The sequence below is a fragment of the Siniperca chuatsi genome, linkage group LG18, assembly GCF_020085105.1.
Source record: "Siniperca chuatsi isolate FFG_IHB_CAS linkage group LG18, ASM2008510v1, whole genome shotgun sequence".
In the NCBI taxonomy this organism is placed as follows: Eukaryota; Metazoa; Chordata; class Actinopteri; order Centrarchiformes; family Sinipercidae; genus Siniperca; species Siniperca chuatsi.
In genome coordinates this window covers 24954042-24979041 of record NC_058059.1, presented here as the reverse complement: position 1 = coordinate 24979041, position 25000 = coordinate 24954042, and the positions used below count along the sequence as shown (strand labels likewise).

The 25000-nt window shown below is 38.8% G+C and overlaps 1 protein-coding gene across 4 annotated transcripts in view; it reads right to left on the bottom strand.

Annotated features, from left to right (window-relative positions):
* slc12a2 (solute carrier family 12 member 2) overlaps positions 1 to 25000 on the bottom strand; it is a 95643-nt gene that overhangs the window by 5627 nt on the left and 65016 nt on the right. For 3 of the 4 annotated variants that reach the window (XM_044173383.1, XM_044173385.1, XM_044173386.1), the window contains exons 19-27: positions 20168 to 20247; positions 18683 to 18826; positions 16260 to 16307; positions 14829 to 14951; positions 13384 to 13495; positions 8590 to 8676; positions 5168 to 5303; positions 4934 to 5001; positions 1 to 295 (exon numbers count right to left, since the gene is read on the bottom strand). The exon at positions 1 to 295 is cut by the window's left edge and continues 5627 nt beyond it. In XM_044173383.1, coding sequence (XP_044029318.1) covers positions 160 to 295; positions 4934 to 5001; positions 5168 to 5303; positions 8590 to 8676; positions 13384 to 13495; positions 14829 to 14951; positions 16260 to 16307; positions 18683 to 18826; positions 20168 to 20247 — 934 coding nt within the window. In that variant the 3' untranslated portion in view covers positions 1 to 159. The remainder of the gene's footprint in view (positions 296 to 4933; positions 5002 to 5167; positions 5304 to 8589; positions 8677 to 13383; positions 13496 to 14828; positions 14952 to 16259; positions 16308 to 18682; positions 18827 to 20167; positions 20248 to 25000) is intronic. The other variant, XM_044173384.1, reaches the window with a different exon arrangement.

Genomic DNA, 25000 nt, shown 5'->3' with positions numbered 1-25000 from the left:
TACCAACACTGTTTCCATCAGTGGCTGTGTTTTCTACCATCTCTCGAGTGTATGTGGTGCACCTTTAGTTTTGGACTGTAACTGGTATGTGGGTCTGCTCTCAGAGGAAGAAGTGGATGTGAGACTTAAAAACTTGGATTTTCTACTCCATGTGTGTATTTAAGAGTAGAAGGTGAGGACACTCTGGTGGTTGCCGCGCACCAGGAGGATGGGCGGCAGGTCCTTGGACAAAGCCTCCAGCCAGGCCATGTACAGAGCACTGGACACTGCGCCCTTCCTGGCCAATGGCAGACTCCTGCACAGAGGAAGCAAGAAAAAGTGAGGGCAATCATTAATAGGGCTGTTTCTGTTTAAGTTCATTGATACTAGTACTGATACGATACCAGAGCTTCAGTACTGATACCAAACTAATACTTTTTTTGATACATTACATTAAGAAAATACAAATATGTAATAATATATTCTCTTAAACCCTTTTTGTTCAGTTAAAAAAAGAAGTTCTAAAATGTTCACTGTTGTCTCAACACAAGCAGATGTTTAAGAACTTTGCCTGAATAAAATACAAATAAATAAAATAAAATACCAAAATAATATATCTGGAATCACCTATTGGTTTATCAGTCAGTGAGGTCATTTTTACTGTGTACAACTGAGGTCAACACCATGCCTTCTAGACTGTCTGAAAGTGTGCTCCATTATCCACATTTGTAGGATTCATCAAGTCTGCTGCTCTCAATGACAACAGGATTTTCAGACCACCTTTATAGACACAATGAAATGCAGACTACATTTTCAAAGTTCTAATCCTGTGTCCCTGTGTTAATCGTTAATTTATTTCTTATTATGTGCTAAATATTTTGGGTATGTTTATATCAAAATGCCTCTTTTCCTGTAAAACATAAATTTTTAATTTTTGATGAATCTTCTTGAACTCGGGGCGGTTACATAAATGTATCCAATCAAACGTATTTGGGGTGACGAGCTGATCCCGGCCGTCATATAAAACAACACTTAACCATTAGCTAGTGGGTAGCTAGCAGAGCGATACGGTATCATAGTACGAGGTGTGTTACTGCGTTTATCTCATTATTCGATTTGATTGGCTTTTGTCAGAGTGTACATGAAGCCACTCACTGTTTTATCCACACCCTCGACCTTGTTCTGGTATATGGCATTGAAATTGAACATTTAATAGTCTTTCCACAGAATCCTTCTTTATCGGACCATTATTTAATAACTTTTGAACTGCTATTACTGGACTACACACTATTAGGCAAAAACTCCTACTCTAGATGTCTGATATTACTGTGGCGATTCAAGGAAGCGATCCCATCTGCATTTAATTCAATGCTATGTCTCAATATAAAAGAGGACTCCTATGCAAATCACAGTCCCTCCCAATTTGACCATCTAGTTGATAGTGCTGCAAGCTCATTGCGAACGACACTCGATTCTATCGCTCCTCTAAAAAAAAGAAGATAATAAAACAAAGAAGGTTAGCTCCACGGTATAACCCCCAAACCTGCAAATTAAAGCAAACATCGCGAAAACTTGAAAGGCAATGGCGTTCCAACAACCTGGAAGAATCTCATTTGGTCTGGCAAGATAGTCTTAAAACATACAGGAAGGCCCTCCGTAATGCTAGAGTAGCTTACTACTCATCATTAATAGAGGAAAATAAAAACAACCCCAGGTTTCTTTTCAGCACTGTAGCCAGGCTGACAGAGAATCATAGCTCTATTGAACCATGTATTCCTATAGCCCTCAGTAGTAACAACTTCATGAGTTTCTTTAATAATAAAATTTTAACTATTAGAGAAAAAAAGTCCTACCTTCAACCAGTACCAATTTATCTTCAAACACAGGAACCTTAGAAACAACTGTAAAACCTGATATATGTTTTGACTACTTTGCTCCTATCGACCTTCTTAAACTAACTTAGACGATTAATTCATCTAAGCCATCAACCTGTCTCTTAGATCCCATTCCATCTAGGCTGCTTAAAAACGTTTTACCCTTAGTTAGCACTTTGTTACTGGATATGATCAATCTGTCTTTATGGCTATGTACCACAATCCTTCAAAGTAGCTGAAATTAAACCGCTTCTTAAAATGCCCACTCTTGATCCAGGGGCTTTAACAAACTATAGACCTATATCTAACCTTCCCTTTCTCTCTAAGATCCTTGAGAAAGCAGTTCCAATCAGTTGTGTGACTTTCTAAATAACAATAGTTTATTTGAGGATTTTAAGTCATGATTTAGAATGCAACATAGATTTGTTGGGTCTCTGTAAATAATATTATAAAGAGTGCGGTCTAGACCTGCTCTATAGGAAAAGTGCCATGAGATAACTTCTGTTATGAATTGACGCTATATAAATAAAATTGAATTGAATTGTTTGGATTTCATTCGGCAAAAACTTTGTTTACATTTCCAAAGAATGTGGTAGAGGTCTGATTTAACATTTAACCCTTATCCTCCTGATCTAATAATGCAGGTGAGGGAGTTGTGGGTGGAGGTGAACAGTCCTGCAGCTCCATATCTCTACAACTTTGTATTTGCTAAGCCACACACACACTTTTTTTCTAAATTCAATCAAATTTCAAGGATTTGATTCAAATCCCTCTCGTAACTAAATCCTGTCCAAATATTCTGTTTCACTTAGAAACACATCACAAAGCAAAGATGCTCTAACTGCTGTTTCACTGCAACTTGTTTGTGCCTCTTCTACATGTTCGGACGACTCTTCCCTAGCTTGTCTTAAGCATTTCAAGCAGTTTCAAGTTTTTAATTAATGTTTCCAAGTTTCCGAGGTCCTCCATCTCAGAGCAAGTTGTCTCTACAACATTGGTTCCCAACCTTTTGGCTTGTGACCCATGTCTACTTATGACCTCTTATTACAAGTTATGGACTTAAAAAAAAAAAGAACAGTCTGAAATTGACAAAATTGTGGTTTAAATCAGGACCTATCTGATCAAAGAATCAGTAAACAAGGTTATGAATCTGACCAGACATTTGATGTCATTCTTTGATACATGACAGTTTTATATACCTATTGCTACAGACACATTTCAGTTGGTACTAGGGCTGTCACTTTTTCTTAGAAATTTGAGCGACTGTTTCAGACTAAATAAATATTTGATCTGTAATGACCTGTGCAAATTCAAAATTCCCAGCATATAAGCGAAAACAGGGTGTACCTTGTATTCCAGTGGGGGGTGTTTGTAAAATGCACACTGATATAGTGCATGATAACAGTTTTACCATGACAACAAATCTAAAATCACCTGTTAGCTTGTCACCCAAGTGAGAGTGATGTAGTATTGACTGGGATGCATTCAAATGAATAAAAAGAAAATCACTTCTTACAATGATGTGTCAACTAAAGGCTAAAAGACTGAACCTGCATCTCCTCTCTTAATAACAAGGTCTACAGATGAGTCATAGTATCATCACAAGTAACCAGAGTGAAATGGATTTTGAGGCTACCCTTCATGCTATGGGCTGGACAATAAACTGAGTTTATTGAATTGCCATGTGAATCTCTTACTGACTTATATTTACTCTCATTGCAGCCCTACTAGATGCAGATATGCCAAGTTCCTTCATCCCAAAGACCCAAGTTTTAGAGTCCTTGCAACCAAACTCCTAAACTTTCCAGGTTGCCAGGAGTTCAGACAGAAAACAGCCCTGCGTTACAAAATGCAATACCTGTGTTCAGGTAACAGTGAGAAGACGGAATAAGATCATGAAATTCCACTTTGCATGATAGATTCATAACTTTGAAGGCTTATCAGACATGAAAACACTGCACAGAGGTTTATAATACTATGAGACTGGATGTTACTGCTCTGGAAAGTTACAATACTTTTAATCTCTATCTCAAAGATTGCCAGGTAAACAGTAAAAACTCCATGGACAACACACAGTAATTTACCAGGAATGTGTGCTTAGGGCAATAGATGAGCCAAGTTCAGCTTTTATTCCGGGTTGACCCTGCGTTTTTTTCCCCACATAGAGCTAATATTGGTCTGAACACAATAATCATTACCGTGGGGATAATGGTATAATGTGTGAAGAAAGAAAAAACAACACTTGAGAGAGAAGTTCATGCCCTGCCTACTTGATTTTTGGTTTTGGAAAGTTACAAAAATTTCCGACGTTGTTCAACAATCCAACGTAGAAAAGGTTTCAGTCGTAGTCATCTGGACACTGTTTTCAGAATCAAGACGTTTCGGCTCCCATCCCGAAGTCATTCTCAATTGTGAAAAAAATGGGACGGGAACTAGAAATTTAAGCTACTCTATGTTACATAAGCCCTGCCCTCAGGAAGGAATCTGACTGAGTATCTGTTAATAGCTAGTTTCACCTGAAACTGACCTAATAGTTTCCAAGATGGCCCAGTAATCAGTAATCAGGCCTATTGTTTTCTGGCTGCATCTACTTCATCACTGTTAAGTACCTGATTAGCATGCGATTGGCGTGACCAAGGTGATAATACACTGTGATAGACTTTGGGCAGATTGAATCTCAGACCACCATTTCTGTTCAAAGAGGGGTTCTCTTTTTTCACAAAAATGGCTTCCTTGACACCCTGTTCAAACCAACTCTTCTCTCTACTTAGAATCTTCACCTCGCTGTCTTCAAATGTGTGGTTTGTAGCTTTTAGATGCAAATGCACGGCGCTCTGTAATCCTGAGTTAGCATGTCGTCAGTGATGAAGTGAAATATTATAAAACTATGTTTACTGTTTTGCACCAAAATACCAAAGCAAATTCCTTGTATGTGTAAACCTACTTGGCAATAAAGCTGATTCTGATTACACTGTGTAATTCAAGAACAAGCGCCCATGCATGCACAAGTGCCCAGACACACACGTGCACGTGCACACACGCATGCGCGCGCACACACACACACACACACATTAGCTTACATGACGATGAGGTTGGCTGTGCTCGAGTGCTCCTTCAGCAGCTCATTGAGTCTGATCTGACGATTTGTCTGAAAAGCAAAACAAACACAAATACAGGTTCAAACATTCAGGTATCAACTTACATGGATAATCAACATTGACAACATTGTTCAACAAGTGTTGTATACTTCTGAAATTAAAATACACAAAACGTTACAGTATACAGTGAATTACAGTGAGTAGCAGTGTGCTGACCTTGGCGCGGTACAGCTCCAGCTCATTGTCAGTGATCCTCCAGGGTTCGCTGTTCTTCAGCCTCTCAGCAGCCTCCTGCTCCATGTCATCTTCCTTTAGCCGATACGGCTCAATCATCTCATCAAAGGCCGACACACTGCACAACAACAGCTTCATGGTTAATCCCCTTATACAAGCCAGGCATCAACATCATGAAGCCTTAAAGAATACTCAGACTTCACTTGAATTTTTGAAAATGTGACAACCGTATACAGGGATACAACTGGATGGAGTTGTTTTACGTGGTGTTATTTTCTCTTGTCAATTATATGATCAAATCAAGCAGAGATTAAAAGCATAACTCCGGTCTATTACAACTCAAGTCTTATTTTTGTAGTTTTGGCCTTCATTTCTATCAATTATGACGCCAATATCGATACAAAGACGTTCGTCAGGTCAAGGAATACGAGCAGTCAGATAATCAGACAGGTTGGAAACAACAGATTATCCATGTTATCTGAACCACTTTATTTGGAGGTAAAACTGAAAAGCACACCTGAAATATTACTAATAATCCCTAATCCCTTATTATCCTAATAATAATAGAGTTGAAGTAGGAAGTTGATCTGTAAACTGTGATGGATGTTTACAACAGACAGTTTGGGCAATAATTTTACTGTTCTCCTTCGTTTTCTCTTCAAAATAACTTCAACCTTTCCAACCTGTCTGATCATCTATTTCTGACTTCTTTTTAGTGATCTGACCGTGTTCCTAGATCTCAGACATTAACTTGGTGAGTACAATGTTATTATTACTGATATCAACGATGGACAAATCTACAAAAGTGAAACCCAAATTGTAATTAGCTGGAATGATCCTTTACGTTACAGCAAAAAGATAAAACAACACTCTTTATGGATCAACATGACCAAAAGTTATGTAGAAATATGTAGAACACCAGTCTTTATGTCATCAAGTCATTTCCCAATTAATATAAATATATGGATTTTTCTAATCATTATCTGTTCAAGGCAAACTGAAATGTAATCTAACTCATTAGGCTCTGAGTGTCAGGTTCTGCAGCCAGTTTTCCACTGTCATGTCTTTACACAAGCAGACCACATGAGGGTGGCAGTGATTCACTCTTCCGCTGGCTCTCTGGCCATAGACTCATCTGTCTATCATTATTAATTTATGCTGGTTGATGACAGATGTGAAACATTGTACATATATATTCATATAGTAAAATCTATCCATGAAAATCAACAATGGTTTTCTGTTGCTTTTCATGATAATTAGCTTTACACAGAATTTAAGACATGGGTGATTTAGACATGGATGATGGTGGTTTTCTGTTCTGCTTTTAGCTGCTGCAGAATTTTCTCTATGATATGGAGACATACATAGTTTTTTCTGTACAACAATGGGGTTTCTGTGTAATTCAAAGTAGTAAATACTACGGTAAAGGAAATACAAAAGGAAATTTTTGTAGTTTTAGCAATCATTCCTATTGGTTACAATAACATTTTACCTACACACTTCACTGATGCGATCCGGAGACATGGTGAGTGTGCTGAACACAGCTTTACAACAGAGTACATGGGGCAATGACCAGGAAGGTTTAAAACAAATCTAGTTTTAACCATGTTATGAAATTGACTTTATTGGAAGTGAATACCAACTGTCTCCTGTAGACATCCATTAAATCTTCCAGGTTCAAATTTGACCTACCATACTTAACGTTCATTAACGTACATTCAATTTTACAAAATGATGGAAGATGATAATAGACATTTACTTTTATTTTCACTTCCAAATAAGTGGCTAATGTAATTGGTTTGGTATAATGGCATAATTGGTTTAAACTGTTTAAACTGGGGAGCTGACCCCAGTACGTGTAAGAAACACGTCTTCATTCCTAATTCCCCCCTGCTGCCAGATTAATGCAAACTCAAAACTTCCTCCATGCTCATCTGTTGTCTTGATAGACTTAGTATAATGTACATTTCCACAGCACTAATTCCATCAGTGCAACAACAGAGTCATGTCATACTCACCACTCTGCTGCTCTCACTTTTTCTTCTCTGAAAGAAATACTGTTTTCATTCACTAATTATTTCCAGTCGCTTCTACTTTGCGGCTTTTTTAAAAATATTTACAATGAATGAAACTCAACACTTCCCTGCAGTTTTGTTTCAAGTCAAAAGCCTTCCAGTGGCTCAATGGGCATAATCCTTCCCTTTCCTTGGTAGGTTTTTAATGTGAAACATCTGCAGGAAGTGATGATTTCAGTAGTAGCTTAACAGTGGTTGAAAAACTGACAAAGTAGAAGCAATGGGAAATAACTAGTGAACGAAAACAGAGTTTGTGTTAAAAAGAGTGTTTTCAGCAGAGTGGTGAGTATGAAATAACTCTGTTGTTGTACTGATAGAATAATGCTGTGGAGATGGACAAAATACTGAATTTACTATCTAAGCCATTATAGCACAGGTAATTTCACCCCCTCAATATTTCTTTAGTGACCAGTCTTTATTTGACCGGATTTTATTTGATAATTTACATTAAAAGGTTCTGTATATGAGAATCTGAACATTAATATAGCAGACAACAACTATTTGCTATGTATATATAGTGGCAAGATATAGTGGCATAATGGCGTCCTCTGCCTGTGTTGTTATCGGAGCTTCTCTGTGCTTTGTTTATATAGCTGGTCCAGCCGTGCATGCATGTTAGTGCATGTGAGTTCCTCCCTGTAAAACTGTTCCTTTGTGAGCAGAGCCGTTTCTTTTCTCAGAAAAGAAACGGCTCTTAAGGATTTATTTCGACCAAACTAGAGTTGGTGATTGTTGGAACAGTGGAAAGACTAACAAAGATGATGATGTAATGCCTGTTTCTCGTTAAACAAAAAGGATCTTACTGTTTAACAAAAAGGTCTATCTGTATAGGGATCCTTTCCATAGTGTTGTCATGTTGCATTTTTAGTCAACGTAGGCTACTTTGACAGGCACATTTATCCTCAAGGATTATGTTGTAGCAATGGCGACCTGTTTCACAGCTGTCGGATGAGGCATAGAGCCAGAATATTACGGGTAAGGGTTTATTTTCGACAAACCAGCGTTGGTGATTGTTGGAACAGTGGAAAGACTAACAAAGACATTTTTTTGTGAGTTTTATTTTGTTTCTGTCCAGTTTGAATGTGTGTTTTATGACAATATGCAAGGTAAAATTACAGTTTTTCTCAATGGAGTCTGGTAGGCCATAGGGTACGTTTGTTTTGGTCGGAGATGCTGGTGTGCTAGTGGCATTTAGTGGCAGTGAATGTTGCATACAGTACCTTTAAGTGTGAGTAAAAAGTTATTTTAACAGATAGGAATGACAAAACTGTGAAAATGTGACTCAGCAGGTAGAAAAGCTTTGCTCTTTGAAGTTAATTGAAGACTTACTGCTCCTTCTTGGGCTTAGTGTTTATGTCTCCCAGCACAGTGATGTCTGAGAAGTCTATTCTGAACTTGCTCAGCAGAGTGGCCATCCTGCACAGAAAAAGCAAAAACAAAGAGCTTTGGAATAAATACTGGAAACCAGCTGCAAGACATTTTCAATCAATGGAGCTGTGGACAGAGATAACATCATTGAGTCATCCTGAAGGCCAGGGGAAGCTGCTTTAAATAGCTTTGTTTGAACATGGAGTTGCTGGGAGGGTGGAGGCAGGTAGGACAGACTTTACTGGGAGCACTGTGGCATTCTGTGTATGAGAGGCATTTCCTTTAGCTTCAACTTCAAAGAAGCTGAGTGCTTGAAAGCATTATCTGTCACATATGGAGAGCTTTATACCACGGCATGTTTATGTTGTTTTTGTATTACTGTCACGTTCCTGGTTTTAAATGTGAAACCCAATACAAATTAAATCTTATGCTGCACTGATCAATATTTTATATTAACAGTCATAGTCAGTCAAATGACTATGTGTAATGCGAAAGGTGTCACCCGTAGTGACAAACCAACAGAGAATTATCACCAGCTTCTCTGTTCCCCCTCAGCTCTATGAAGCTTTATAACGACTTGCAGCTCATTGTTTTGGTTTTATGGCCCACAACTTTACTGACAGCTGTTTTCAGTGAAAAAGCTCTGATAAACCCACTGTATGCTACCTGGCCAGCACCAAACAGCAGTCAGACTCTAACTGTAATTAGAGACTAGCTGGTGAACATTGTGTAGCATTTAGCAGCTAAAGATCCAGATATTTTCTCAGGCGTTGATAGAGACCAAACCAGAGCTAATAGGAAAGTGACTATTGGAATTTCATTCATCAGGTGGACACAAACACCATTTCAAATGAATGCTAACGCTCACTGGATAAGGCGATTCGTTCGTTGGATAGCTATTCGATTTTCAAACTCTTTCTATTTCTCTCTCGCTGTATCATACAGGGACAGACATAGAGGCCGCAATTCCGTTTTCACAACAGCAGGTGAGCTATGTGTGGAGGAGGCTTGTTGTAATGATGTAGCTTATCGAAACCAATGTGGTGCCTAATGACATCATATTGAATGACGCACCAACCAGGTGTGTTCACTGTTGCTTTTCCTGGTCCGTGTTTGTAAAACTGAGTCCGCGTAATAGCTGTTTCTCTGTCTTTGAAAGCATGTGTGATTGTCAGTATACCATATGGGAAGTGTCAGACATCTGTTGAAATGGCCACTCTGTAGTTTTACAGTAAACAAACACAAAGGGGAATTCAAAGTGCACATAGAGCTGTGTGCTCACACACAGAGATAAAAGGCTGCTAGCACCAAGCTAATTTTATCTAACAAAAGGAGGTAGGAGGCAGCTGTAGGGGACAATGAGAAACAGAGAATGATGGGGGAAAAGAGTGTGTGTGTAGAACGACAACAAGAGCAGCAGAGGGTGAGAGATGTCTTTGTGCTAAAAACTGATTTTGTCATGAAGGTTTAGATTTATGCAGCTATAGATGATATTGGAAATATCACATCCTCAAAAGAATAGTTCAATTTTGTGAAACATGCTTATTTGCTTTCTTTCACCGAGTCAGATGCTCTGCTTCCAGTCTTTATGCAAAGCTAACCACATCCTGACTCCAGGTCTGTTTTTCTGTTTTTTCACTCAATTCACTTCAATTTTATTTATATAGCGCCAATTCATAACAGAAGTTATCTCATTGCATTTTTCCTATAGAGCAGGTCTAGACCGTACTCTTTATAATATTAATTACAGAGACCCAACAAATCCCACCATTAACCATTAACTCATTAACCACAAAGTATAATTTACATTACTGATGACCACTTTCCACAATTAGTCGTAATATTTTAGACTCATTCCTTCTAGGCAGTCGTAGTAAGTAGTCTCAGTTCATTTCATTACACTATAAAAATAAGTTTGAAACTTGAAAACTTGAAACTTGCTGTCGACTAAACATTCACAGTAAACATTTAGTTGCCTTTACTTCTTGTGCAAGTGAAGTTATGAGTTAGGGCGTTCTTGAACGCACCACAGTAGTGTGTTTAAAGCAGACCTGCACTCAACTACATAACCACATAACAATAACATAAATTTGATACCAAAATGAAGGAAACAAAACACTCAGATGGATTAGCTCTCTGCAGCTAGTTTCAAGTCTCAAACAAGTACATTTTAATGATATAATGATAGTAAGAAATCAGTCTGAATAATTGTCAACATTTTTTTAGCACAAGGTCCACTTCTGAAAATGTTGTGGAGCTTTCAGCTGCATCTCGTGGCCTACATTAGCAGATCATTTTTTGGTTTAATTCCCAAGGTTAATTACAAGAGTCTGACATATTTTTTATGAATTGGTCATCAGTAATGTAAAATTTAACCACATTGTCGGATCCTAAGCCATTAGAATGATCCTTTAGTTTACTTCTTCAGCTCTAATTAGGCAGTAAGTCAGAGGCTGTGAGTGTTACATTTTGATGCCAACAAAAGATGATTTTATGACTCAACAAAGCTTTTGCAATTATAGTAACTAAAAACTAAACTAAAATAAAAACAGCCAGTTTGACCATTTGTCATACAGAGATAAATCATAACTTATTTTATGCAGTGTTATGTCCTGCACTGTGTCCTGATTACACTGTGTTCCAAAGTATGTAACAAGGGCATCAGCCAAACTGTCACTTTGGAATGGCCAATTTCAAATTTCAAAACTTTACAAATGGCAAGTAAACATTTATTTTAGACATGTTGTATATTAATATATATCAAGTTCTTGTGGCTAACATACACTTCAACAGAACATACAGTATCTGTAGCTGCAGACAAACACAGTGTCAGTGTGTCATGTTGTCAGCAGCAGCTGAGCAGAGGAGTGTGGAGCTTTCTAATGTCTGGTCCACCTCCATTTATATACATGGTCGGCAGAATAATAGTGAATAATAGTAGTAATCTATAAACATAATGCAAACTAATACAAGAGCACCAGGGCTGCCATAGGGCTTCATCCTGTTCTCATCCAATGCCATTGTTGGGCCTTGCCTAGCCTCACCACGTGTGAGAGACAAAAGACAGGCCTACCTGGAAAGGCCAAAGCCTTCACTAAGAGGCTTGACTGAGAAACAAAGAACAGACAGTAAATGGTAAATGGACAGTACTTGCATAGCGCCTTTCTAGTCTTCTGACCACTTAAAGCGCTTCACACACTACATATCGCATTTACCCCATTCACACACTGATGGCAGAACTGCTCATCAGTACAAAGAAACTAATTAATCATTCACACACACTCACACATTGAAGGCCCTCGGGAGCATTTGGGGTTCAGTGTCTTGCCCAAGGACACTTCGACATGTGGACTGAGAGAAGCCGTCCACACAGTTAACTGACTTTTAGTCAGAGGACTAGTTTACACATAGAGATTTGCAGGATAATGTAAACACTTAAAATATCATGACATATGACTTTCACCATATATAAATATAAATTGTCTCAGTCCATATGTCGAACCACTGACCTTCCGATTGGTGGACGACCCGCTCTACCACTAAGCCACTCAGCCATTCCTCCCAGTAGGAATGCGCCAAGCCGACACAGCCGTTAATTCACACCTGAATGTGAAATTGAGACGAGATCTCGTTTGAACCCAACGTCAGATCTTAGTTGAATCTAAACAACAGACTCCTGTTGGACGAGATGCGCGAGACAGCACATGAAATCTCAGCGCATATTTATGACGACACCAACTCCATAAAGCCTGGCACTCCACACTGCCCGTTGCCATTCCACAGTAACCCGTTTACGAAAGGAGGAGCATCATCACACCTCTCTCCACAGTAAATGCTGTTACCACACGAAGATGCTTTTCACATGAACTTTAATTTCCCTAGAAGTCTTAACTCGCTGGACGAGAAACAGACTATTTTGTGTTTGCTGAACACTTTGGATCCTGACTGTTTACTCCCCATAACGATCCCGTACCTGCAGAAGGAAGAGACACGGACCAACCGTGCCCTTCACGGAGCTGAGCCCCTAACGATGTTGACCGCTGTTTTCCTTTGCAGCCCCGAAAGGAACAATTTCGGCATTCAACCCGGCTTGTCAATTGCTGTGTGTTTTTCTTTGTGTTAGCATGTTCGATTTTGTCTCGTTACCAAACTGTTGGGCTGTTTTAACTGTGTTACATTTAGCCACTGTGGGAGCTAATAAGTGTGCTTTATCAGACTAAGGTGCAGTAACACGGCCATTGTACGAAAGTCTGCTGCCGGATTACTGTGTGATAAAGGGACAGCTATTACGCTTTGCCACGGCATTTGACATTCCTTGTGCCTTACTCTGTGTGCTTTCCTCTTCTCTCTCCACAAACCCACACACCTTTGCATGTACATTTACACGCTTACACACATCTCAAATGGGCCAGACAACGTGATAGCTTAGCCAGCTAAGCTGAGATTCATGGGTCTCCCGCCATTTGGCTTTGTCGTTGGTCGTTATTATTATAAATAGAAGCAGTAGCAGTTGTTGTCGTATTTTTAAATGTTTTTAAATTTTACAACAATCAAAGGGTACATGTATGTTTTTGGCAATAACAGGTAATAATTTCAAAAGACTCATTAAAAGAGTTCATATCTGCCAGCAGGTGTGGTACACTTGGGAAAAGTGAGAAGTCATTGCTTTTGCTAAATGTCATATAACGTCATATTATCTACTTGTGTTAACCTTTAAACTTGACATATTGGATGGGAAGAAGATGCAGTACTTACGCTCTGCGGTCATGATCAATCCTGTTGATCTTGCCTCCAATGAAGACGCGGATCTTGCAGTCCTTCCACCTCTTTTTGTTGGTCAGTAGGTAGGGAATCAGCAGGGTCAGACCTGGAAAGGAGGCAACAAACAGGTGCTCAACATAGAGCTTCTGTGATGTAAATATTAAACATCTGCTGTGTCTCAGCTTCAGAATCTTTGCAGCCTCTCCTTTTACGCAAGCACACTTAGGAATGTTCAATTTTTTTATTCTATTTTTCAAATAAGACTTGTTGGGTAGACGATAGAAGTAGCCCCCTCTGAGCAGGCCCCCTGACCAACTACTAGGAGTGACTGCTGATCCCTCACCGGCTTCCCATTCACAAACAATGCACTTCAGACATTTCAGAAAATGGTGTTGGAGTTAGTCAGAGGACTAGTTTACACATAGAGATTTGCAGGATAATGTAAGCACTTAAAATATCATGACATATGACTTTCACCATATATAAATATAAATTGTCATCCAAAAACATCAGCTCTAAGTAGCAGTTCAGAATTGAGCCAGAAGTGAGATCATTGTACTCCAAAAACAGTTTTGCCTGCACCAAATAGTGTCAGTGTCTCTGCTGTCAATAATGAAGAGGCTGACATGTCACATGTCAGTGTCTTGAACACATGAGTCATGCCTCTGGCCTTGTTCACATCTTTACACCCTGCTGGGCTGACAAAGAACCAAAATCATTCCGCCCAATACAGAATAAGTTATATTAACATATTAGCTCTGTCAGCTCCACTGATCAACACATCACTGGTAGAGTTGGTCTTTCTAACAGCTGTTGATTGATTTGCAATTGTAATTTTGAGTATCAATTCAGGGGTGCACGCCTCTGTGTTGTCCTGCTGACAGCAATTTGCTAAAATAAATTTGCTTTATATTACTCATTTTGTTCTTTGCACATGTATGTCTGTGTCCATATATTTTTAATATGTTTATGTGCAAAGTGTTTCCATGCAAGGCCCCTGTGCATTTAAAAGAATAATTTAAGTTTTACGATGGTATTTTTTAGACAACAGACAAAGTTTTTCCAAAATAAATTTCAGTTTGTATTTTTTGTATTTATTTTTATGGATACAGATCTCATAATTATTATGTTCTGACTGAACAAATCAAAACGTGCATTGTATTGTGGATGTATTACCTACCAACAGGATTATTTTACTTTGGAAACAAAAAGTGATGACTGGTTGCCCGCCTAGCAAACATTTCTACATACAAGGTGTGGTGTCACAACAATAATAGGCGTTATTTGGTTTTCTTGGTCCTCATGCAGTGAAAGTAGTGCACTGCTGCTCACAGCTATTTGAACTATGTTAGATCTACTGGGTATAGTGGATAACTTGGTGACATTCACCATTGGACTAATCTCCCAAAACTGGACATTTTTCTTTCTCCCAGACTCACCTCCATCATCAAACAGCCACCAAACATCCACTGTGCCCTTTCCTTGTTTGTTCTGGAACTGCTGGCTGGCCTCAAGCAGCCTCTGGTCAGACACATTCAGTGGTACAGTTGGGCTCTTCTTGTCTGCAAGGATGGTTGCCACACACACACACACACACACACACACACACACACACACACACACACACACATAGAAAAAGCCCATTTAGTTAGCAACATAAAACTGTAATTACTATTTTTGGTGGCCTATTATCCTTAGAGTGGAACTCAGGTTGGACAGTAACCAAACATCCCAAGTGGACTAACTGTGTGTTGTTTACATTTGTTAGTTATGGACAGATCTATGTGGTGTTTGGCTCTGTGGACTGTTAACTGTTCATTGTGTCTGTAGGATAATGTTGCCTTGAGTTTGCATGACAGTAGGACTCGAGCCACTGCCTCACTAGAATAGGTGTGCCTTTTCTTTGAGTTCTTCATTTTCAAGAGCATTTCATAGCATAGTTTTTAGATTGATTTCTTACCTTCCAGGCAGCCACTGGTTATTATAGTATGAAAAACAAATGTGCAGGGATCTATCTGCAGCAATGTCAAGTGTCTGCAAGTAGATTTTAGGGTTAAAATGAATTACTATTTGTCTTTATGTGTCAAAAAATAAAGTCAGTGCTAACATTAGCTAACATTAGCCATGATATGCTACTGGTCATACCAGACCAAGTAAGGCTGTACCAATAAATTCCGTAAGTGTATTAAATTGAGCATTTTTCTTTTAGAAGTTACATAGTTTTTGATATAGGTACTCTTTTTCTAATGTCTGGATGATTTCTTTATTTTTGGCTTAATGAACACGGGGGAAACACCATCAATACTGAACATCAAGAAACTGGGAGAGAAGCTATGAGAGGTTCAGGAGTTAGCTGGACAGGGCTGGAAACATGAAAACAGGAGACCAGTTTTCATCCTGGAAAAGAAAGCCCCAGACAAACTGTCACCTCCAGAGAGACAAGAAGTAGAAGGCAAGAGAGACTGAAGACACTCTGGAGGAAATTGAAATGTTGGCACACACTCACAACATTGAATACTCAAGACTTGGATTCACTTAAAGTCACTATCACATACAGTACAGCTTCAGAGATTGGGCTTTAGCTACAAGCTGGAGACTGTTAACAGGAGAGCAGGAGAAAGAGAGGAAAAGACAAAATATTATTCCCCAAAGCCAAGTAGCTAGTGGGCCAGAAACACGGGACAGACGGGGAGAGACGCAAGACAGAGACAGCAGGGTGCAGGACAGTATGTTAATAAAAGAGGAATTCAAAATATACAGTGAAAAATTAGGTGATAAAAAGAGAAAGGAGAGCATGAGGAAAGGGAAATATGACTTAAGTTGAAAGGAGCACACAAAAGATTGGCAACCCAATAAAGTGGATTTCCTGCCTTTTTTCAACAGGGGCTGAGTTGTAGCTTTGCCATCATCATCGTCATCTGGGAAATGCGAGACAAAAGGAGAGAAAAAAATCATAACTGAAATGTTGATTTGATGTGCCATCAAGTAACCACTGAGGTTTCTTGGTCATGAATCAAGATGAAGTTAAGTACTACAGAAAATGTACAGTATCAAATATCAAAAGTACAACAAAGCAGATATACACATACACATATAGTCCTGAGGAGAACAGTTTGCTGTGAGCGTCATGATAACAGATTGGCACTCAGGTTCATGGAAAGATTTCTCAGGCCTGAACTGAACAATAAAACCAGCAGCTCTGAGCCAGGACTCTCTAGTTAAATCAATCTGGCTTCCACTGCCCATTTGTTAAGCAACAGTCATGGACATGTGAGAGTATTAACGCATGAATCAGTTCTAATTCTCAAGCTGAACTACTCTACTGAGACCATGCTTGGATTAAAATGAAAATCTCACACAGTGTGAGGAGGGTGACTCAGAATGGAAATCAACTCTGCAAAGTGGAGGGGAACTGGGCAAAGATTCTGTCTTAATAATGGCTCAGGTAGTAGCTTTGGCTGGGACTAAGAGGATTACCCAAATAGAGGCATTCATCTTCACTTTGCTACTTCTTGTACCCTAACCAGACAAACATTTGTACAATGTGTGTGACCCCTTCAATTGGGCGGCTCATTAATTATCACTAGTAACATATGCTGAATGGACATTCATAAATACCTGCCTTTTTCTATATTACAATGTGGTAACTCATTAACATCTCAAAAAAGTGAGTATTCCGCTGGTACAAACATGGTGGTTAAAAAAAAAAAAAAAAAACATTGACGGGGTGGTAATACTTTCTCTATAATGGCTCACATGGTAAACTCTGACTTTCTCCTTTTGACACAAACACTGTTTTCATTTCACTAATTGCAGTAATAGTTTTTTCTAATGCTCTTAAGCTACTGGCAATGAAACTCAACACTCCCTGTAAGTGTTTCAAGTCTGAAAGCCTACCAGGAAAGCAAGGGATTGTGTCCTTTGAGTCTTTAGAAGGTTCTTAATGTGAAACATCTGCAGGAAGTGTTGACTATCATTACCAGTAACTTAATAGAGATCAAAAAAGCAATTAGAATTAAAAAGTGAATTAGAACAAAATTAGAACATATTTCTGTTAAAATGACACAGCAATGCTGTTCTATTGATGGAATTAGTGCTGTGGAAATGTTTGTGTTTGTGAATTTATTAAGACAACAGGTAAACATGAAAGAATTGTTGAGTTTACATTGACAAACAACATCAACAGCAACGTGAAACAGGAGCTTAACAGAAAACAAGGTCCTAGTAAAATATGATAAAAACAGGTCTCAGCAGTTACTTTTGTGAGTACAGTGATAGAAATGGTGGTTACAACTACAAAAATAAGACCCAAGTTGTGATAACCTGAAATTATGTCCTAATGGGCATGTAGATTTGGGTGACATGGTCACTGAATGGTATTTTCTTTGGGGGGGATTTGTTTTACGTGATTTAATATTGTTCCTGAATTTAGACCAACAATGTAATGATTTCATGTTGGTCAATGTAGCTCATCCTACATTTAACATCAAAGACAATAAACTAAGCATGTAGTGGTAGAGGGCTTTGCTGTTCATATATGAAAAGCTTGACCCAATATAACAATAATAAATAAACACCAAATACTCTATCAGCCTTCATGAATCCAGACCGGATGAGGCCTGGTGCTCAGGCTGTAGTTGGGAATGTTTGGTACTACAGTACCAACAATCTGGGAACCGTTCCTTTGTTTGCTTGCTCAGAGTTGTGTGGGTGGCACTTAAACATTACACTGATGGTGATCTCACACACATATACCCCAAAGACATCTGTGGACTAACAAACTGGGCCCAGTGGGACGACTGGGGTCATGGGTCACTGAAGCGACTTCCTGTCAGGTCTGTGTGTGTGTGTGTGTGTGTGTGTGTGTGTAGAGGCAGAATAAGGGACGCTATTGATGATTGGATGAAAAGCCTTCTTCTGTCATGAGCTGAACTGATGTTTGAGCAACATAAACACACACACAAAGCCTAAACAATCACAGACAGGCTGTGAATAATACATACATAATATATTTATAGTATATAAGTGCTTTATTGGCTTGAATATATAAGATATTCATCTAACTTCATAAATTATAATTTGCCATGTCAACACTGTCTTGCCTGGGTATCACGGTAAACAACGGTAAAGTCTGCTTGGTAGATGGTAAGTGGGAATATAAAAAGTAACTGTAATTGCAAGTAAGTGCAATGAAATAACTTTTGTTATGAATTGGCTCTATATAAATAAAATTGAATTGAAAACTGAATAAATTGAGATGAATGTAGAGACATTCATACTGAGGCTGGCTGACCTTTCTGTATAGCCGGACTGTTCTGGAGGCTGGTGGCCTTGGAGGATGGCTTGGATGAATCAGCGTCAGAGTCTTTGCTGGTGTCTATGGACACGATCACATCTTTCATCCCCGAAGACTTCTCCTGGGAGGACAGCAACTCATCTGGGAGGAAATGGAATGAGAGGACAGATGGAGGGGGAGGTGCAGGAAGAAGAAGGCAAGGAGAGGGAAAATAAGATTAAAGAAGATAGAAACAGAATTTTTTAAAGAATGTGAGGGTAAGAAAAAAAAACAAGAACACAAGAAAAAGGAAATCAGACATAACTATAGGTTAGGCAGTTTCACACAGAAACATGAAAGTGACAGAGAAAAACAGCATCTCTTTTTACTTCAGTGATTTAGCATTTCACTTCCATAAAGCTGGGGAACTCACAAGAGACAGATTAAAAAAGTATCAACAAAGTCGAAGCAGCAGAGGACGAGATATCCTGACCTTTAGTCCCTACTCTAAGTCAGGTCTCGGGAGTCAGGAATTGCTGGATCCTACATTTCCCAAAATACAACTCAATTAGGGATGTCCCGATTTTTGTCCCAGTCTCAATCTGAGTCCTTTAATATTGGGTATCTGCTAATACAGAGTTTGATACAATACTTATATTTACTTAAAAGTTGATTAAATAAATAAATAATTAATTAATAAAGAGTTTCACCTCCGGGGATCAATAAAGTATTTCTGATTCTGAAATATGTATCTGGCACATTGAAATAACAGCTGTAGCTACTAAATTTGGCACACCTTATTTTTCAAGCTACAAGCTACTTGATCCAAACACTGAAGGTCCTGATTCAAAACTTTTAAATTGACAAACTCAGATTATTTATATGATATGAATGAAAATTTAACTCGCAGAATGTGACTACTGAAACTGACGTGCGAGAGAAGATGTATCACTCTGTTGGAGTTGTTAGCAATACAGAACCACTTAGTCCACTCGCGAATGTACGGTGGTGTTACAGAGTGGCGCTTCTTCCCTCACAAACAATCTGTACAGACACCGGCTGCAGAGAGCACACAAACAAATTTAATTTTGTTATCAAGTTACTCAAAGAATTAACATTAATTATAGACAGCTCATATGCCACTGATGACGTTTGTCATTTTAACCAGTAAAAGTGATAGTCAGCATCGGTTAAACGAGAAGCTGCTAGCCTACATTAATTTTTTCTACACTGATCTTTGCTAATGATAATTAGTGTTTGGAGTTTAGCAGATCTATGTATTTTGCCAATCTCAGTGTCTGAATTTTTCACATTCACACACACTAATTTCTGTGCTGCCTCCAAGCCCAAGCTGAGATAACCCTGATAAAACCAACAAAAGATTTGTGATTTTGGATACATCTACCATATTGTGTTACATATGAATATTGGAAAAATCACATTGATTTCAACCATAAGCGCTTCTCTGGAACCATGTTGTGTGTGTATGCATGTGTTTGATACCTTGTCCTTGGATATGGGACACATCCAGTCCCTCTTTCAGTCGCAGAATAACAGCACCAAACTGGAAGTCAAAGGCATCGCTGAAAGGAAAAACACATAAATAAAAAATTCACATCAGCAGTGGACAGAATGAAGCGTGACGTCCTCAACTAAACAGAGACTCAAGTCACAAAGATATGGATGTCTTAATAGCACTGCTGAGAGAATGGCAAACAACAAATGCCAGGTTCAAACATCTTTCTCAATTCTGAAGATTGAACCTTGTAGTGTGTACACTGCCAAGGCTACTCACTGTATGAAAAGAAAGGGAACATTGCTGTGTGTATTAGCTGTGATTTTAATATACTCTGATCTTCAGCTCTAATGCCATAATCCCCACACTTTACATTCAGGAACTCATACAGCTTAAGTCCTTCAGTCACAGTCTCACATGACTGATTTAGATTTCAACTGGGGAACAGGATTTCACATGGACATGGTACTCCTATGTCAATACAAGTAGAGCACGACTGATTTATTGGTCAGCCGATATCATCGGCCGATATTGGCCTATCGCAGATGTATCGGTATTGGCTTATATGTTATCCAGTATGAGCCGATATAAAACAGTTTTCTTTTCAGGATATTAGGCAAAATTAAAGGCCTGTGTTAGTATATTGGTATCACTACAAAGTGACTACAGTGGCAATGTAACATGCAGTGTAACATGAGAGAGCAGAAGCAACTCTCAAGAACTTGAAATGTTGTCATGAATTGTAACAGCCACCTCACTAATGGTTAAAACTATAAACTAGCACAAACGTGACAACTACCAACATAAGCCACCATGTTCTGAACAGACACATTATGAACACTAACAAAAAGTAACATTTGCATTTTGGAACACAAGGCAGCTAACTTAAAACTGCTTTCAGCACTAGGCAGCGCATGCTGGGAAATGTGGGCTGTCACTATCGCTACAATGCTCTCAGCGTGCCGTGTGCACAGCTGAGCAGACATAGTGGAGTCAAAGCGGTGTGTTCATGGTAAGTTACTAATTAGTTTGTGAAATACATTGCTGGAAAGTTAATAAACAATGAACACTTTCACTTTCCCCTTTCAATATAACTCTATAACTATAACCCTGTCCCTGACAACTTTCATGTCACTCATGCTTATCACAACTGCAGTGTTAGCGAGGTAGCTAGCCAGCTATAGTTTGTCAGTCAGTAGCAGATTGAAAGGTAAGTGTCAGAGCATCTCTTCATCATTCTGCAGCTCAGCAGACGATGCTGCAGTGGTGGTTAGAGTCTGCTGAGTGTTGACTTCACGCTACGTTGTTACCTAGTTGGTGAGGTGCAATGCTGGAAAGTAAATAAATAACGCCAGGAGCCTGTTTTTTCACCGGATACGTTAAACGTTTCCCCTGAACGTTTATAGCAGAGACGTTGTTTATCTCTTGACTTGGCAGCAGTGAACCATGAGTTAATGTTTGTGACCGTTCACATTAACAGCGAAATATTGCTACAAATGACATGTTTTTATAAACAAGAAAAAGGTGATTGGAGTTCAATCAAATGAAATAATGATTCAGAATCGGAACAAAGCTGTAGCATGAATCTCATAGCTTGATAGAGTAGATAATGTGATTTAGTCGAGAGCAGTGGTGGAATGTAACTAAGTACATTTAGTACTGTACTTTAGTACAATACTAAAGTAGAACATTTTTATTTAGTACAATATATTACAATATTTAGCTGTTTTATTTATTCAAATGGTCAGCAATTGACTGATACTGAACATACAGTACTGATGTTTATTTAGCTATCATGTCTAGAACTGTATATGTTAAACTATTTAACATGTTAAATAAAGTTTGTTTAAGAAAGCAGCCTTCTGATACCTTTGCATAGGCATATTAGTGCTAAATTGGCGCACAATCTACATAGAAAAGGTTTATTTTTATTCCAGCTCAAAAATTCACTATATCGGCAGCCATATCGGTAATCGGTGAATGTTTCCCCACTTTAATCTGTATCGGTATCAAAAATCCCATATCAGTCAGGCTCTAAATACAAGTACATACAGAGTGTGTAGTAGTACCAGCTCTTACTGTATTGTATATCTGTGAGGAATACTTAGAGTTCTAGATTCAAAGTTTTTGTTCTAGACCTCTAGAGTTTAGCAAAGTGAGGATACTGGCCATGACTGTAGTGTCTGTGCTCTGGGGCCCCTGACCCTCATGGGACCTGAAGACTCCAGGTTCAAACCAATAAGTTTGTGGTCATTTAATTAATTGAAAATATATTTGTTAATAGTTCATGCACAAATCAAGAATATTATAAACTAAAATGAAAGGGGCCATAAGGCAAGTCCTGCATTATTACATAACTTGAGGCTTGAGTTAAAAATTAAGGAATATTATACGAGAGGGTGTGTTTTAACGTCATTATTGGCACGACAGTGATGCGGTCAGGACCAAGGCGCTCATATCGGTCGGGCTCTGATCAAAATGTATTCATATTGTGGGGCAATTCGCTCTCAAAATAAAAAGCTTTTTGCGAGTGTTATCACTGTTTCCCTGGAAACACACGAGGTCTGACTAATAACTTGAAAACAATCAGTCGTATCAACAGAATTCTATGTAATGAAACCTAGTTTACTACTCCAGCAAGGAGGCTGACCCTTAATAACGACCTAGCTATGATTTCTAGTCCTGTTGAGTCAGCCAGCCAACTTGAGCTAATGCTTTCTATAGATCGTGGGATTTCCCAAACTGAATAAATACTACACATATAAACACAAAACTGCCTTGCTAGCTTAATCTTGGTGTAACTAAGATATCTGTTGAAAATAATATTTTTTCCATGGACAGATTTAGCTATTTTTAAGGTAGAAGTGCTGTGTCACAGACTAACATCAAGGCTGAAAAGAGTAACACTTCCAATAACTCCTATATTTTTAGTGATGAGCATGGTACTGTCATGTTGATTGGATCACATTCTAAATGTCTATTTAACCAATCAGATTGCTTGGTCGGAACTACTCGTATAATCTAGTTTTAAGCCTATAATGTTTCAGTATATGTTGTGCTTACATGGTGCATTTTTAAAGTTCAAACCGCGAAGCGGTAGAACCCTATTGAGTTTGTGCCGTTTATTATTATTATTTGTCTTATGCTGAGGCTCAAACTGCCGTGAGCTAGAATGAGCTAGAAACACAAAACCTGGCCCAAAAACTGGAAATGATGTGCAAATGCTTCCACAGAAACTTGAGCCCAATCGGCTACATGGTAGCACTGTAATTAAGTCCCAAACATGCAATTTTGGAAAGGCCACAACCCTTACACCGTGTCTTCAATTGACTTGAAATTTCTCACACAAGTCAAGCTCAATGTGCTCTACGAAAAAGCCTCCTGGACCATTAAAGTCTGCCATGATGGATTTTTTGCTAATTTGCATAATGTGAAAAACAGTCAAATGAACAGAACTTTTTTAGTTTTGACTCTATCAACACCAACATTTTTTATACAACCTTGGGACTGAGATACACGTTTCTATTATAAATGAGCAAGATCGGTCAAAAAACATGGCCGCCATCAACCAAAATATCTTCACAAAGGGTAGGGCTTAGAATGAAATTGGCCATAACTCTAACGATTTGTCCAATCATCATATATCTTGGGGAGATATCTTCAGTCTGTGTTTTGGAATAGGCGTGCCAAAGCATTTTGAACTTGACCCATAGGGCCGTCACAAATGCCAAAAAAACTGTACCTTAAAACCCGGTGGACAAAATTTCACCAAATTTGTTGTGCATGCTCTGGGGGCAAGTATTATAAGTAAAATATGAGGTTTCCTATTGGTTGGTGCGAGTGGGCATGTCCTATCACATATTTGCCCGTAACTCAAGATGCCTTTGAGCAATCCTGATTAAATTTACTGTAGACATCTCCTGAACATACAGAGTTTCTTTAAAATCCGATGAAGGGGGCCCCGTGGTACTGGAACTTTATGGAACTTTAAATGCGCAATTATTGAAACGCTGCAGGCTCTGTGATGATGAAACAAGTGTGTGATTGGTCTCACTCCTTTCAAACTAAATTAAGTAAGCTGAAGTGACTTTGCTCATTGCTGCCTGAGGCTTTAATTTTGGCCCATCGAGGTTTGAACCCACCCATTGCCGCCTGTGGCTATATTTCTAAATAACTTTTTGCTTCATCAAGCTACCACAAACTTATTGTTACACCAGGGCCCTGTGTCTGTGACACCACACATGTGTTTCTGAAGCCTGTCTGAGGAAGGTGAGGCTGAGGAAGCAACCACTGTGACTGAGTGACTGACCGTAAATTAAATTAATGCAGTAAGATTGTTATTCACGTTGGCGGTAACAACTCTTGATTACGCCAATCGGAGGTCACTAAAGTTAATGTTGAGTCGGTGTGTACATATGCAAAGACAATGTTGGACTCTAGTTTTCTCTGGGCACCTGCGAACCACCCTGATCTAAGCCATCAACCTGTCTCTTAGACCCCATTCCAACTAGGCTGCTTAAAGACACTTTACCCTTAATTAGCACTTCTTTACTGGATATGATCAATCTGTCTTTATTAACAGGCTATGTATCACAATCCTTTAAAATAGCTGTAATTAAACCGCTTCTTAAAAAGCCCACTCTTGATCCTGGGGTTTTAGCCAACTATAGACCTATATCTAACCTTCCCTTTCTTTCTAAGATCCTTGAGAAAGCAGTCGCCAATCAGTTGTGTGACTTTCTAAATAACAATAGTTTATTTGAGGATTTTCAGTCAGGATTTAGAGTGCATCATAGCACAGAGCCAGCACTGGTGAAAAT